General features: G+C 43.4%; 1 protein-coding gene across 1 annotated transcript in view; it reads right to left on the minus strand.

Moving 5' to 3' along the window:
• LOC310878927 (protein kinase C-binding protein NELL1-like) overlaps positions 1-17952 on the minus strand; it is a gene marked incomplete at both ends in the record, with an annotated part of 351954 nt that overhangs the window by 181783 nt on the left and 152219 nt on the right. Inside the window, 2 exons of the mRNA XM_083793343.1 lie at positions 10685-10813; positions 13771-13870. Of these exons, the coding sequence (XP_083649469.1) occupies positions 10685-10813; positions 13771-13870 (229 nt within the window). The remainder of the gene's footprint in view (positions 1-10684; positions 10814-13770; positions 13871-17952) is intronic.

Consider the following 17952-nt stretch of genomic DNA (forward strand, 5'->3'; position numbering starts at 1 on the left):
GAAGCAGGTTCTGTTTCTAACCCTCCACCCTCTACTAGCAACAGAAAATAGGTGCAATAAATGATATTTTTATTGTGTGTCCATGTCCTAATAAAGTCTCTATATATCTGTCAGTCCTCAGAAATCCAGTTCTATTCACCCCTTCTGTTGTAGATGAGCTGAGTGTGAGCAATGAAGCAGGATTGTGTACACTGGGGCCATGGAGAAGTCACAGAGCTGGAACTGTGGAGCCACTGTGTGGGTATAGCAGGGTGACTCATGGGACCGCATGACAGCACCACGGCTTTGCATAACAATAATCTCCCGCTCGCGCACTTCCACAAATAAATTGCAGACCTGTATAAATAACATACTCAGCCAGGGGTAAGGGCTCCCGATTCACTTTTTGATTTGTTGACATTTTCCTAAAGTCAAAGGCAATGCAGACAGGGGCTAAAAAGCATGGTGCTCGCAGAGGGCAAAACTGGCGAAAAGGAGTAAAGGACTGCTGCAGTTTTTCGGAAAAACTGAAAAAAAACCAAACACACCAGTCTGCAAGGACCTTTACTCGAGAGGTCATAAAAGCACACATGGCTTCACGCTATAAGCAGAAGATCGTTTGGTGTCCATCAGAAAAAGATTGGGCCATTTAAGCTTAAAACACATGCGCTACAGGGAAGAATTGCACTATAAAGAGTCGTTGTTCTACATTAGTCTCGTGCTGAGAATCAACACTGCACTGTAGGGGCCCCCTGTGTATCCAGGAGACATATGGGACTGCATTGCTGCATTGCACTGACAAGCAGGGGAATTATGTTGTTTGCTTACCAGGGGTGATGCAAGCTCTTTTCCAACAGCAGCGGGTTAACATGACAAAACACAGTGGCACTTGTGCACTTTATTTGCCAATTGTTCGTTCTCGTTTCTGCACAGTGTGTTTACAAGACATTTTAAGGGCCACCGTAAACAAGCTGTCAACAATACAAAAAACAAAGCAACAACAGTGCTAACAAATGTGCGTGTGTGTGTGTGTGTGTGTGTGTGTGTGTGTGTGTGTGTGTGTCTGTGAAAGTCAGAATGGCAGCACATATGTCTTCATCACATACAGTAATAAGCCTTCATGTGCCCTGACTCAAGCCTGTGAACCATGGATGACACTCGGCCACCAAACACTGTTGTTGTTGCGGATGGTGTAGTATACACTTTCCTTGTGGAAAACGGCAACCTTCATTGAGTCACTGCGTAGGGACGAAGCAACACCTGCCAGCGGTGCCCCCCCCCCCCCCCCCCCCCCCCCCGACGATGTGATGTTGATCTCTTCATTCAATTACACTGTTGATCAAATACACATTTATATGAATAAATAAGGTTATGTGTATGAATGTGATGACGAACATTATGATGATGAACCTGCATTCTTCGTCGTTCCTCTTCCAAGGACGGGATACAGCTGTACCACGGCCCTCCATTGGGATAATCTCATCTAATTTAGACTTTATTGGGAATCTGTCTGGGAGGGATACAATGAGCTAAGAGGACAATACCGGTGAGATTCAATTATAATAAACTAATCCTACAGGGGTGTCTGAAGGCTGAGGACCGCTAAGGGAATAGCTACAGTATGGCTATAATATACATGTACAAGTGTGGAATCTGGAACCAATACTTCTATGCGTATTTCATAAGTAATGTGTGTTCAGCTGTTGGCACCTACGTGGGTGTCGCCTGAGACCCTCCTTGTTTACACTCCTGGAGACGAATTCATGTGGCTATTTGTATGACAAAGGAGTTTGTTGACATGAAGAAACAGACTGGTTGATCAAAGGATCAAAGTGTATTCAAGTGTATTCAAGACTATGCACCCACTATGCACCCACTGCACACAAAATGAAGTGGAAACCGAGCTACACAAGACTAGGGTTGGGATTCGTTAGGATTTTAACGGTTCTGGATCCTTCCCGGATCCCTCTTAACGGTTCCGGTTCCTAACGGTTCCCTTAACGGATCCTAATATAATTTCTTCTGACATAAATGATGCTTATATTATAACTAACCTAACCAAGTACATAATAAAAACAAATGAATTAATTAAATTATTGAAAATGCACTTTACAAGTATGAGGTGGCACTATTATTTAAACTTCACCACCACCACCACCAGCTAGCCACCACAACAATATCATTTTTACTCTATATTGCAATTTGCTGTATATTAAATACAGTACACATTGCAATAATGATATTGTTGTGGTGACAAATGTTGTCTTTAATGTTCAGATTAATTTAATATGAAGGACCCCTTACCCTAATGGAAACAAATAGTGCTTTCTTGGAATAAAGAAATCCTTTTAGCAGACCTTGTATTGAACTGTAGGCTACGTTCCTGTGCTTTTTTCTGCAAACTGTTTATAAAGTAGGCTAATCAATCTATGGAGGTATATGCACCTAAACGCTGGGCTCTCAACAGTCACGCGATTAATTTAGAGCCAAATCAAAAGCAGTTGAGTTGCTTATAAGTTGTAAAAAATAAGTGCAGAAAATTGATTTGGCATGATTCATAAAATATCAGACAGAAAGACGTCGAGACATTGGCGTTCTAAATTAACACCATTAACAACAGTTGTACAATACACCTAATGAAAAGCTCTGTAGACATTAGTAGTTTTTATTTTCTATTACGTTACTAGCCTGGGGAAAGTGAACCAGCCTTGCATCATCCTCATCCCCCGCCGGCTGTGGTGGAGCTGCGGGGAGTGTGAGCTTTCCGCATGGCTCTCAAACGCGATTTGCCTAGATTATTCTCGTGAGTTGTGGACTCGTGTAGGCGTATTGATTTTGAGTTGTTTCATCAATGTGGACGTGCAACTGGTACAAGTTGCAACAACCTTTGCAGGGAACTATAGCATAACATTTATTCCACTTTGCGTGCTCAGCCTCAGAGTCATTTCCCTCTCTGTTAACCACACTTTGGAGATCTCTTCGACATCACTCGCTCCGCAGCGGTGAGCGGTCGCTGAATGCACAGAACAGTGGGCGTATCCTCCCCGACCCCACACACTCCTTTAGGTGGGGTGACGTCACCTCAGGCTCTGCTTGCATGCATGCACATTGCACAGACACAGCGGAGCTAAATGACGACTGATGAGAACCGTTTGGGGAACCGTTAATAAAAAAACGATGGAACCGGCTCCGGATCCGCAATGTCGGAACCGGGTCTGAAATGGACCCGGTTCCGAATCCCAACCCTACACAAGACATCAGAGACACATACTTCCCACAGATTACAACCACACACAGAGATTTTGAAAACATGACCAATGACAATAAACTCCCATATCTGCTGGGCGAAGTACAACAATGTGCACAGCAGCAAGATTTGTGAGTTGCTGTGATAGAAGGATATCAAATGGAACACAACCACCCTAAAGACTAATCATTGTGTATATTCCTGCACTATACCTGCATTGAGTGACCTTGGTACATAGAATTTGATCTATTGAAGATTCTGACCTTCAAATGTACATCATTTTTGTTTTGATTGTATTGCTGTATTGTTCTTTCTGCTTTGGCAATGTAAACGTATGTTTTCTCATGCCAATAAAGCCCTTTGAATTGAATTGAATTGAATTGTATTCATCTTTCTGTCGACACCCGGCCTACACCCATGTAAAATGCTTAAAAGGTTAACCAGAACACGACCATTTTGTCAGTTGGGCTGGTCACTAGCTGTGGCCAGCTGGCTCCTGTGTGGGCCTATGCTATGATGTGCTAGTGTGCTGTACTTTTGCTGAATAAACCAACATCGGAACATCTCTCATCTGTCTGCCGTGTCTCACAAACTTCATTGAGTTCTCCAAGTTTTAACAGTATGGTATGGACCAGATACACAAGTTCTCCTATTACCCACTGGGTTTTTAGTATGAAGCAGAGAGGTATACTGACAATGATACTAGTAGAGATCTACTGGTAGCTATAAGGAAGACCACGATGTAAAAAGCAGATCCGATGCCCTCTTCCTGTCTTATCGGTACATAACAGTCATTCGACACACCGTCCTGTCTATCTTGATTCGCTACGTCCAGTGCTGCTGGCCAGGCTTAGCCAGCGGGCCCGGCAGTATAAGCCTTGTCAGAAGCCTTTGAAATGCTGAGTGTTGACATGACCAATCAATAGCAGCTACTGCCTTCCTGGAAGGATTAGGAAGTGTCTCAAAACCTACAGAGAGGAGGAGGAGGAGCCGGATTCTCATCAGCCGCCGACGCTCGGAGGGAAAAAAAGGCTCCAGCTGAGCTTATCTCATGAAACACACCTACAGGGACGTCAAAACATATTCACTAACCTGCCTTTAACTGATTTAATAGACATACAGGCTTCCATGGGTGGGGGAACACACAGACATACACTGACTTGTTTGCGTGCGTGCCATTCAAATTCCACAACTGTGAGACTTCTGCACATCTAAGCACTTTTCCACCAGGGAAGATTAATATGAACAGATTCAAGTAGAGACTGCAAAAACAGGCCGTTGTCACGAACGTTATATCACATACACGAGATAGCACAGACATCATCCAATCAATATAGTGCACGTTATCTTGCAATTTGTTCACGTCAATCTAAAGATTAAATCAAGAGGCTAATTCCTACGCTGCCCTTAGTTTTTTGTGCTGAGCATGCAAATGCTGTCATAAATAGGACAACAACAACACACATGCAAAGTGGGCATAGCCTCCCCCCTAATCCATGTCAAAACTGACATGCTTTACTCTGGTCTCATCGGAATTGTAGAGAAATTGGAAGCAAACACCCGCCCCGGAGGCATTCTTTGTTTTCATATAAGCCAACATAATAGTTGTATTATTCATTATATTAGCCGTGCCTGGAAGGGATGCACTGTACGTGTGCAAGACTTGTTCTTTTAAAACAGGCAATTTCGAGAGAAAATAGACGTTGGCGTTGAGAGAGAAAGATGCGGGGAGAGAGACGTGTGCACAAAGGGTCCAGGGACACAGAAATGGAGAGAGAGAGAGGCAAGAGAGCAAAAGACAGCAAAAGCTCATTCCATGGTTTCGATTCAATTTGTCAACTTGTTTTCCTTTTTGTTTTTTTTTACTACTGTTGAGTGTCTAGGACGTCTATATGTGCGTTGCAGTGAGTCAATCCCCAAGCAGGGAAAACAAGTCCACACTTTTAATCAATTAACTTGAACCAGAAGAGAAAATAGAATATAGACAGAATAAATGTGGGCAGCATAACAGTGGTACAGTATCTCGGCAACAGCACTACAGACTGTGCCACCGTGCCCGTAAGCATATTTTATGAACGGACCAGACGTTGAGAAACAGTGGTCTGGAACTCACTGCCACTTTCAACAAGTAAATAACCTTGTCTTCAGTGTTGCACATGAATGCGCTAAAAGAGTGTATTCATTGAATGCGCTCATGTTTTTTGGTGAACAGACAACTGAACTTCTCTTTGTCCAACTAATTAACTGAGCATGTGCAACTCCAGCAAGACTGTTCTAAGTTGGTGAATAAAGAGACTAGCCAGATTGTATCTCTAATCTCAAGATATGTATATTCATTCCTTTTTTCCAATACTTTATTTCACTAAAGTGTGTGTCCTGCAGAAGTCAAATCATATCAGACGTATCAGCTAGCAGCTGTAATGAAGCCAGCGGTGGAGACTGCACCAACTCGCTTGGAAGCATATTAATCTAATTTTATGTTTTTTTAACTACTGCATAGTTCAGGCTAAATACAATTTCCATTGTCTCAAAAAACTTTACTGTTTAAAATGGTACAAAATGTACTTAGTTTTTTTCTTGGCTTTTAAAAGTAATCCATCTGTGATTCTAATTCATCTATTTAGTTTAGGACGTGTGTGGATGGGTTAAGAGGATATTCTAATGGAAAATAATATCTAGAAGCAGCATACTGTATTTAAAACTTCAAAACTGTGAGCTGAACATTCACACAATTGTAATCTGTGTGAATGGAACTCTGAGCTAGCTGTTATGAAGTGCAAATTTGCACAAAACTGCTCCTCTTTAACCATTACTTTTCAATACCATTACACATTTGGTCACATTTGTTGATGGCTCCCAACCACCCACAGCCAGCACAGCAGCAATGTTTGTGTTCATGCTGAAATACATTTTCTGAAGAGAACATCTAGCATATCAGCGCGCAAACTCGGTGTGTATAACTCTAATATGAAGCAATCTACATATGGCGGCTGGGATGAGGATCAGCATCTCCAAATCTGAGGCCATGGTTCTCAATAGGGAACTGATGGATTGTGCAATCCAAGTAGGGAAGGAGCCATTACCCCAGGTGAAGGAGTTTAAGTATCTCGGGGTCTTGTTCACGAGTGAGGGGACGACGGAGAAGAAGATCAGCTGGGGAATCGGAGCGGCAGGTCGCTGTACCACTGTTGTGATGAAAAGAGAGCTGAGCTAGAAGGCAAAGATCTCTGTCTACCGAGCAATCTTCGTTCCTACTCTCACTCACCTATGGTCACGAATACATGCGGGCAAAATGGGTTTTCTCCAACGGGTGGTTGGCATCTCCCTTAGAGAGTGAGAAGTTTAGTTACGCGAGAGAGACTCAAAGTAGAGTCTCTGCTTCTGGGAGGTCCTTGATGCACATCACACTGGGAGGAGACCCCAGGGTAGACCAAGGACGAGATGGAGGGATTACATCGCCACACTGGCCTTGGAACGCCTCGGGATCCCCCAGGAGGAAGTCATTAATGTTGCTCTGTCTGGAGCTCTCTGGTGGAGCCGTTGCCCCTGCGACCCGACTACGGATAAGCGGTTTAAGATGGATGGATGGATGGACAAAGAAAAAAGCTGGACTATCAGTGCCACTAAAGTCCTCCAGCACTCTCGCTGTGGTGCCAGCCGGATGCAGGGAGCTTTTGTTCTGAAGCATTTCACTCTCCCTTCAGTTTCCCTTTCCCCAAAAAGCATCCAATGTGTTTACACTCCGAACACCCGGGGTTATTTCATCCATTAAATCATAGCGCCCTGCGATTTATAGCAGCAGAGCACATTTAGCAACTAGACGACTGGGCCGTCTAACACATTTAGATTTAGGTTTAGATCAAGAGTTATTCACGTTTTAAGATGTTCAATATCGTTAGCTAAAGGGGGGGGGGGGGACATTTTCGATGATGTCCCACCGGAAAATAACATTGAATGTTGCGCAACAGACGCTCCCAGCCTGTGGAGCGATGCGATCGGTTTGATATCAATATTCTCCGTCCTTTTGATCAATCTCCGTCCTGAGTGCTGGGCGTTACACTGTGCAAAAAGCATGGAATATGGATGTGTAAATTACAGCAAATCCCGTTAAACTTTCCAACAAACTCCGGTAAACTCCCGAATTGTACCATCACACCTGTATATTAACTGCATATGCCCGCTGAACTTGAGGTTTACGGGCAAAATACAGCGCCCATAATTGCCCGTTAACTCCTCTTTTCACGCAGTGTTACTAATTGATTGAACAATTTACAATTTACAATTTAGGCATTTAGCAGACGCTCTTAATCCAGAGCGACTTACATTTAAGCAAGAACAAAGCATGGGAATACATCACATAAAAAGCATTTATCATGAAACATGCGTAAGCTAAGAAAGTAACAGTGGAATATTTATATAGTGAAACTATACATACACTATACATATAAACTATACATCTTTACTACTATGCTATATATGTGTACTATGGCGTGCTATGACTACATACAATACAATTACAGTGCTGTCTACATAACATGCTATAAGTCTGTATCAAATGCTATATAATCCAACAGAAATGCTATCTAAGGGTTTAGGGTAAGTGCTAAGGGCCATGATGGAGTCTGAAAAGGTGGGTTTTCAGGCTACGGCGGAAGATTGGGAGTGATGCTGCAGTTCTGACTGCAATGGGAAGTGCATTCCACAGTTTTGGAGCCAGAAGGGAGAAGAGTTTGGGACGTGTGGAGCGTTGTCCCGGCGTTTTTAGTGAGGGTACTTCCAGCTTCCCTGCGTTGGCTGATCTGAGTGCGCGGGAGGGTTTGTAGGGTTCAATCATACTTGTAAGATATGGGGGAGCCATACCTTTGGTTGCTTTGAATGCCAGCATCAGAGTTTTGTATTCTGTGCGGGCAGCGACCGGGAGCCAGTGGAGGGAGCGGAGCAGGGGGGAGACATGTGAGAATTTTGGCTGGTTGAAGACCAAGCGAGCTGCTGCATTTTGGATCAGCTGGAGAGGCTTAAGTGCACATGCTGGTAGGCCAGTAAGGAGGGAGTTACAGTAGTCGAGTTTTGATAAGACTGTTGTCTGGATTAGGAGCTGGGCTGATTCCTGGGTGAGGAACGGTCTAATTCGTCGTATGTTATAGAGTGAGAACCTACAGGATCGAGTGACAGCTGTGATGTGAGGTTTGAACGAGAGCTGACTGTCCAGGACAACACCAAGATTCCTGGCTGTTGGGACAGACGTTACCAGGGCGTTGTCTACGGAAATAGTTAGCTCCCGCATAGGGCAGGACTTAGCTGGGAAGAAGAGAAGCTCAGTCTTGTCTGGGTTCAGCTTGAGATGGTTGAACGGAGAACTCCGCCCTTCACGCTCAGGGTGTTAACATGTAACATGTGAAGCCCGAGTTATAATTGCATGCGGGTGTTGCACACCAGAAATGCAGGGTATGCAATGCCCGTGCACAACCAAGTATACATCAGGTTTAATATGCAGAGTTGACATGTCCCATCCTCCCATATACTCGGGTTATGCTGATGTGTTTAGCATAAAGGTTTGAGCTTTTCTGCCTGTAGGGACCGACCCCCAACACATATTACATAGCCAGAGCAATACGAAGCCAGGGTTCACGAATTCTATCCATGTCATTAATGTATCAATGATACAGAATGGAAAATCTTTACCATGCAGACCAAACAGAGGCATGAAGACAGCTGTGATGTGATGTGTCCAGTGGATTATGGATGCCAACAATAAAATCCTGACCGCAGCCATCTTGCCATTAAGTTAATGGCAGGGTGGTACATCCATGCAGAATAGTCCTATCTGATTGTATTAAACAACGTCAAACTCACCAACGTTTCAGCTGTACAAAAAAACTTGAATTATTGCGACTGAAGGTTGCATTTACTATTATGAAAATGTGCAATTCCCGTCAGTGTATCACTCAAAACCCCCATACACGGGAAAGCCCCATATATGGTGCCCAGGTTTCATGACATCACTATGACATCTGATGTCATAGTAAATGTGATCTTCTGTCGCAATTAAGCCCATCATGGAAGCCCATATGGAATGTCAGAACAGGTTCTGACATTCCAAATGTTGATCTTTCCCCATCCATCCTTACTCCATTCAAACTCTAGACGGGCCCGCCCCAAAGTTAGTTAGTGCAGCCATGCCCGGCCAGAAATTTAAGACCCGGGCCCTCATCAAACCCTGTACACTCGAGAGAATGTCCCCGCTACCACCCTTAAATCGATACGGAGCTGACCAGTTCTGACATTCCACATGTTGATCTGACCTCATCAAACCCTGTACACTCAAGACATGCTCCTTATATGGCCAGTATAGAATTCATTCCATATGTTGATCTGACCCCCCCCCATGCCAAAACGCCAGCACTCAACCACCAGTCTGCCGTCATTTTTTTATTTTTTATATATATATTTTTTATCCCACGTTTTTGTAACCCATTTTTCACCCCTGTGTCAATCATCGAATGTGATCCTGGGCTCTACACACCCTCCACCAACCTAGTCCCCATATATGGGGGACAAGGGGAGAGCAACGGACTTGAACTCATGCTTCCTTCATGCCTGAGTGTCCAAGTTGCTCCTTTACACCTGACAGGGGGGAGTTTCCCTGGTTGGACGTAGCGCGTGGAAGGAACACGTTATTCCAACCAGTTCCTTTCCCCTCCATCAGGCGCCCCGGCTGGCCAGGGGGAGGCAGTTTAGTGACCAGGATTACTGCATGTTTTTTTGTGAGGGTACCTACCCTATGGGACACGGGGAGAACATGCAAACTCCACACAGAAAGGCCCTTTCGCCAACCCTGCCTTCGGGTATGGGCAATGATGACGCGGAGGAGGAAACACGCCGCCAGCACCCACAGCGTCCCGAACGGGAATCGAACCCAGGACCTTCTAGCTGTGAGGAGACAGCACTACCAACTGTGCCACCGTGCCCACCAGTCTGCCGTCATTGAGGCAGATGCGTGCACGTGACCTCGCTCTTTAGGGCGAGGTCGCTTCTCGCACTTAGGCGTCTTACTGATCCTCTTTCTACCTGTGTTTGTTTCATAACAATCCACTGTTATGAGCTACTTTCTGTCAAGAAATTAATTGCAGACGATTACTGGTGTTTGAGTTTGGAAGAGCTCGTTGGATATCACTCAACAGCCCTGTGTGCTACTGTGAATTTGCACATAATGCAAGAGGAAAGGAATAATCCTGCTTTATTGTTAATCTCATGCAAAAATAATCTCGAGTCACTGAATAATCAAGTCTCGTTCCGAGCCCGCAGGGGCCTAGAAAGGATCCCATTTCCTTCTAAAAGCAACACAAGAAATATGCTTTCACACATCTCTAATTGCATCGTTTCCAGAATAGATGGAGCAGTCAGTATTATGAGTCAAAACAAAGGGTGTCAGTTCAGACTGAGGAACTCGCTCCTTACCTTCACAGTAAGTGGAATCCCCGTGGATGGAAGCGTAGCCACCCTTGCATTCACACTCTGCTTTGGTATTCCGATTTTTGCACTCTGAGTTTTCTCCACAAATTAGTCCCTCTGCACAGAAGTCATAGCCTGGAACAGAAGGACAAAACAATGGGTCTCCACACTGGGTTTACTCCAGTCCAGCCTTAAATTCAGCTGATTCGAGATATTGAAGAGTTATATACACACACATAAAACAGGGCCATACACAAACAAAGAAGACAATAGTGGGCTCCCGTGCTACTGCACTGTGAAGCCTTTAAAAGCCTTACACTCCAAAACAATGTGCGCTTGCACGCATGAAAAATAAATGCCAATAGATAACAGTGGACACAAAATCCATCACACAGATGACGGCAAAGTAACAGACAGGGAGACAGACAAACAGGCAGACAGCATTAGTACAATATAAATATATTCAATCTACAGTATTTATAAATATGGTGAATTGAAATATGGGTGGCTAAAGTGAGGTGCACACAAAGTTTGAGAAAGAGAGATAGGCATCAAGTGACTAACGCAAAGACAACACAACAGGGTGAGCGAGCAAAAGGAAATGAGACAAACCGAAAGAGAAAGAAAGTTAAAGACTGAGTTAGAGAATGAAAGGCAGGCAGACAGCAAGGTACGTTAGATACAGACGATGAAAGACAGACCAGTCCCTCCTGCTGTCTTTACTGTGTCTGAGCAGATCAGCCCGCCCATCATGTGCTGTAAAGACTAGCGTACATTAAAGCCCTGAGAGGCAAGGGGCTCAGGGAGCCATTACTGAGAAAACAGAAAGGGCTGCATCTGCTGAATTCTCTCTCCCCCCTCTCTCTCGGTCTCTCGCATACCTTCTCTCTTTAGCCCCCCAACCCAGGAATTGCGTGTGCAAAACTGTGCATGTGTATATATATATATATGGAAGGACTTGTTAGGCTAGGGAGTGTGGTGGGAATTTTAGAATGCCACAGTAGAAACAATTATACAATTAGACATACATAATTATGATCTGTTACTATCTCATTATCCCATCCAGTCTATTCTTCACCATTGAGCCTCATTTCTAAGTGACCGACAGCTGTCAATCTGACAGCTGCCTCTATGTTTAAATATACCACTGTATTTGTAACTATCTCATCTAGAATAGGACCATTTCCTGCCCTCTTCTTTCACCACCAAGAAAGTACATATTAGTATGACCATCTGTTACTGTCTATTCTATTGTTGTGAATGTGGTTGGGAGGGAATAAAGGGGAAGGGTTTTCATTGATGAGGGGAGAGTACTGGGAAGCAGTGGTGCTGCCTATTTTGCTGTACTGACGGAGAACTTGTGAATAAAGATGAAGATGCCTGAATTCTGCGTGCTGATTTTGAGACCATTTCATGCTATTACAGGAGAGCATGTAATATACTATGGAAGGGATGAGACCAACCTGCAGGGGTGAAACAGATTCAGTACCACGTACTGCATCTAATTAAAAGTACACGCCTTGTTTTTGATACAGAGACTGTGCACACAGTGTGCAGGAAAGCTAATAAGACATGTTACACACGTTATGCACGTTCTGTATGTGTACATGCACAATCGTGCAGACCCATACACATTTATTGTAATTACAAGCACACACAGACAAATGCACATACATTGACGGGCACTACAAAGGAAAAGAGTAATTCCTTGAACAAAGAAGCCATTTTGCTATTCAGATCCTGCACAGATTTCATGTCAAACAAGTAATGATCCAATTTGACCCGAGTCTGTGACATATAAGACTTTAATAGAAGAGAACATTTCGGAAGCAGGAGAAAAGTGGCGAGTTGCCCAAGTTGAGACAGGGAACCAATACTGATGTGGAGATAATGAGCAGCACTTAGTTTTAGCTCAGACGTGGGTGTGAGATATATCAAGACAATGGGCGGGAGGGAGGAGCGAGGGATGGCTCTGATCTCCATGCGTTCGGGTCTCATGGGCTCTCTCCTCTCCTCAGCCCCCCCTTCCTTCCTTTATGACTCTACTACCAGTGTCCTCTGGGTACCGTCGCTCGCCTGCCCTCATCCGCATCTCCTCCACTCTTCTGTTCGCAGCCTCTGTTTGTAATTTCTCAGTTTTCTCAGCTTGCAACTCCTTTCCGTCTCTTCTTACCACCCTCGTCCCCAATCACCCACCCCTCTACTTTCCAGATGGCCGTCACGAACCTGCTCTGCTTATTTTACTTAATCCATTTTGGACTGAGGTCGATTAAAAAGAAACAAGGCTTCTAAATCCTGACATTTTTCTGAAAACCATGTTTCTATGTCAGTGGTACTCACCCTTTTTCATGTCAAGGACCCCCAGAATTATCTCTATTGGGCCACGGACCCCCATCTGAAAATATGTAGTTCCAGGGACCCCCCAGAAGCCAATATTTTAGTTAAAAATGTTCGTTCTGAAATATATTTTCAATGATTTGTGACACATTTTCACGACTTTTAAAAAATAGCAGACCTACAAGCTCGTAGCGCGCCACTCAGTGGCGCGCTAGGAGCTTGTAGATCTGCCATTTTTCAATAGCTAAATTATAACATAATGTTTAAAACACCAAAAGAGGTTCTCGCCCAAAATGGGTTAAATGTGAGCGCAATTTTCTCCTCTCCGATCCTTCCCCCAGGTTGCCTCCATTATGGCTCCATCGTTGACAGCTTCCTACGGTTTGTTTATTCAATCTCTTCACTAAATTACCTGTGGCCATTTACCTTCTACCTCGCTGCCAACAAAACATTGCTGAGTCGAGGCAAATTGGCATAGCGGGTGTTCCAAACCTAGACAAGACCAATCTGCTTCGATGTGTATTGCCGCCATGAGCAGATGAAGCATTCATACCAGGACGCGAGGAGACAAATGGGAGTCATTTTGAGAAGCACAGCCCCGAAGCCGCATCTTTGCGCAGTCTACCCACACCTCATTGGAATGTGGCGAACAGCATGTCGGACTGATGAGCCGGGGAGATGGTTAGACGGCCTCACGCAATACAAACACAGTCCCGGGCGGAGTACAGGAGCATACATATGAAGTGAGGACCCACCTTTGCAAACATTGCAGCATCTGTTGTCGGGCAGGATCTGCTCGCTGAGGGTACAGTTGAGTTCTGGACAGGTCTCCGTGACTCTCACCATCAAGCCGTTCTGAGAACGAGAGATGCATGTGTCAGCTCAAAGCCCATGATATTGAAGATACAACAGAGTTGGCACAAATTAACGAAGCGTGATCTTGAAATTAGCGATTCCATTTCATCAAGACTTAAGTTTAGGTTCTCTTTAAAGCTTTATGTGGCAAAGTCACTGATATCTACAGTATAGAGCGTCGCATTACAATGTTTTGGGCCGATCAAATAATTAGTAAGAAGAAAAACAAAACAAATAGTGTTGTATCCTGCCTTTATTTTCTTCTTTCAAATTATTTGATCGGCACAAAATATTGTGTTTGTTGTCATGATTTGTCACGATCCGAGTTGGCTTTGTCCGCGGCGTAACCGTCTTTATATAAATACTTTTTGAAAAGCCTATGGAGAAAATGTATGGAGAATAATTTCCTGGGCCACTCGTCGTTCTGAAAGGGGGCGGGACTGCGACGCTCTATATCATATCTACAGTATGTTCTCATCACATACCCAGCCCTGGGTGAGGGTGGTAGAAGGAACAATAATGATGAACCCTTTGGTCAAGGGCTGATATGACGGGTAGTTCACAGTGAAAGCAAGAGAATTATTTAATAATCACCTGATCAAAATTATTTTGCATAACTGCTGAATGAAATATGAAATGTCATATTTCTATTGTCATTTACACATCGTTGTGGGTCATTTAAACATTTTCAAAAAGGTTGAAATGTTTATAATTTATTGTCTATTTTTGGGAAAAAAAGTATACGATTATTCAGTGAACTGCTCTTGGCCATAGTACATTATTTATTTTTTATTATTTGTACCGGTCATTGTCAGTCATTTCTCGTTCAAGTTAAGTGTCAAGTTATTACAATCTGACCTGTGACCATTTTTTAAACGGCCTACAAGGCAAAAGGAAATGTATATATCTTATTCTTTTTATGTTCCCATGTTGAAATGCCACACTTCATTGGTGTCGGTTGGAATCAGCTATGACGAACGAATGCAGGCAATAATCTATTCCACAGTATGCATATATCTAACTTTGATATGTTTTGCCATTTTGGGACAAATGTTTGCCTTGGCAGGTTGAGTCTATAACGTTTTTGTTCCAACCAAATGTTACACCAGCTGATTTCACTAATTAGTCTCCCTCTCTCCGTTTGAAGTTATGCTCATTAGTATGAATGTCGGGTTGGAATCCCATCATATATTTGGCCCTCCATGCCACAGTAAAATCCTGAGTATCAGTTTTGCTCTGAGAGCGTAAAAATGAACCCATGAGGGCCCAACTAATGTTCATTTTGCAGTACAGTGCAACCATAGCTTTAGGCAACCAATATGTAACGGATCTTGAATACAGCTGCCATGACAACGGACTGGGTCTCAGCCAAAAAGCTGTGGTACAAAAAGGACATGAAGGTACAGATACACTAAAAAAGATACAAGCGCGCTCGCACACACACACTTTAGGACAGCAATTTTTTTGAATGCGACTTTTACAGTTATGACTTTTTTTTTTCCTAACCCTAAAGCTCAAAATAGCTATTGTAGATTCGCTGCACAACACAAGCATGCAACAATATGGCATAACTCCCAATAACCATTTGGAAGCCACTCAAGAACAACATGCGCAACAGCAGCACCCTGACTCCGTTTGAACCCGAATGGAACAGAGCTTTCATTAGTATAATCGGTAACACCTGTGAAGGAAGTAGGGAAGTGGCACAAGTTCTTTCCAAAATGGCGTGTGTACATATAGTCCATTGTAAGTCTTATGCTGCGTTGACACAGACAAAGATAGTCTTCCATTCACTATCAAATATCAATGGAAGCCAGCAACATGAAGATGAAAAGATGCATCCGACGTTTGCAGCTGTTTGTAGCAGCTGCAAAAGCAAAACATTTTACACACACACACACACACACACACACACACACACACACACAGTTTCTCTGAGTATATGGTGTACACAGCATGGCCGTGTCATCAGTTGCCGTGTTCTGGTAGTCCCCAGTTTGCCTTCCAAGGTCTGAGGCATTGACTAAAATCCCCTTCAAAAGTCACTTCAAAGACAGCATTCTGGTTCAACATTGTGCCGATTCATTGACTGCACTGTGTGCTATTTATACATACAGTACAGCCATACTATGGACTTCATTCACGAAATGAGCCTACGATCAAACACCACTCATGCGAGCGTTCCCTCCCACGGACATAGTCTGATTCATCTTTCCACCCAAAACTCACATCTGCTCTGAGATACATGTGTGTATGACGTATTGTTTTATTTCACACTCCCAAAAGGCCTACTTATAATTGATCACATAGAAATCACTTAACACAGTCCATCTGACCGATTTTGAAGTGGATTTTCTTTGCCCATGAAGTACTGAGAAAGTTCCCCTTGCATGACTTTTTCTAAATATTCGATTCAAATCATCTGTTTGTGTTTTTCATCTGAAACGTTTTGTAAATATGATTTTAGGCATACTTATACCTACTATATCTGCACTTTTTCACCCAAATGACCGCCGTCACCCTTTCTCCCCCCGCAAGCAGTGAAGTTCACACCTCCCTCCCGGCTGGAGACGGGCATTGTTCAAGTTATGGGTCATTTGAATTCCAACTACTTCCACATGTAGGCAAACTTACATTACGAATGTACTCACAACATAGATCAAATGTAGTTTTAGAGGTTATATTTGTTATATGTGATTTGCAGAAATAACAATGTCTGTCTATTTTTCCCGAAACGGAAAAAATATATGGTGAAATATGGTGTGTTTCCACCAAGAGCATAGCTCAATAGATATAAATTAATGTTGACTATACACGGCATCTTTATAGCATAATTATGTTGGAATAATAAAGTTTGTACCATCGTGACTACGAGCTGTGCATGGTCGGTTTGACCCGACCGACATTTCCTTTCCTTGGAAAGAGAATGCTTGCCGATGCGATTCCAAATAAAAAATCATTCCATCCCGATGGACCTCCCGAACCTCTAAATGTTTTTTTCAGTCAAAAGATAACAGTTTTGTCCGTCCTTCTTTGTCTGTAAACTTTTCTGCAAGCGACCAGTGGAACTGATTTGCACGCACGCACGGCTCTCTCCTTTTTTCCCCCCTTCCTCTCTCACAATCAATCAAATATAGCCTATATTAATTACATCGATGCGCCCGGCCCCTTACCCATACACGTGTAGCTATAATGTTTCCCGCTCTATATAAAAATGACAATATATATAACTCTGTCGTATTTCGTTTGACTGAGCAATGCGCTTGCAGGCTCTGGCTGTTACAATAACGTGTGGTATTTCATTGGCTCAATAAAAAGTCGGACAGTGTTTTATCCATTACCAAACTGTGTAGGTGCACCCCCTGTTACCTCCTGACCGAGCTGACGCACCCCCAACGCCCAGTTTTTTATTAAATGTGTTATTTGGTCTAAAAGGATTTATATATAATCCGTTAATCACACAATCAAAGACCAAATAATTTGCAGGCAGTTGGCGTCAATTACTTTGGGCTGTGCAAGGGTATTCAATATAGCGCTCACACCGTCACTATAATTATAGTTTGGTAAATTGCAAATAAAAAAATAAAATAACTTGAGTTGTCCTGTAGAGTTGAAACGCTGCCTTGAATTAGTTGGAATGTGACATTTAGAAGACAATGGCAAGTCGTCAACCCCCCGCCGTGGGTGGGAGAGGTGTGAAGAGCATTAGAAGAGATGCAGGGAGAGAGTGGCCAATGGAATTGCACCAAAAACACGGTCATCATTACCGTTAGCCGTCAGAGTAGTAGGTGAGTTGAGTTCAGACAAGCTAGTGTTAACCCATTTAGACCCGAGGACGATTCTACAAATGTCTTCTAAATCATGACAGTTTTCTGAAAAAACCTATGTTTCTATGTCAGTCGTCATCATTTTCATGTCAAGGACCCCCAAAAATATATGTAATTGGCCTCCGACCCCCATCTGGAAATATGTTGTTCCAGGGACTCCCCAGAGTGAAAAACATTGGCTCTGAAAGAATATATATTCAAAGATTTGTGCCACATTTTCACGATTTTTCAAAAATAGCAGAACTACAAGCTCAT

Source organism: Protomyctophum parallelum (assembly GCF_964188405.1).
Source record: "Protomyctophum parallelum genome assembly, chromosome: 2".
Taxonomy (NCBI): domain Eukaryota; kingdom Metazoa; phylum Chordata; class Actinopteri; order Myctophiformes; family Myctophidae; genus Protomyctophum; species Protomyctophum parallelum.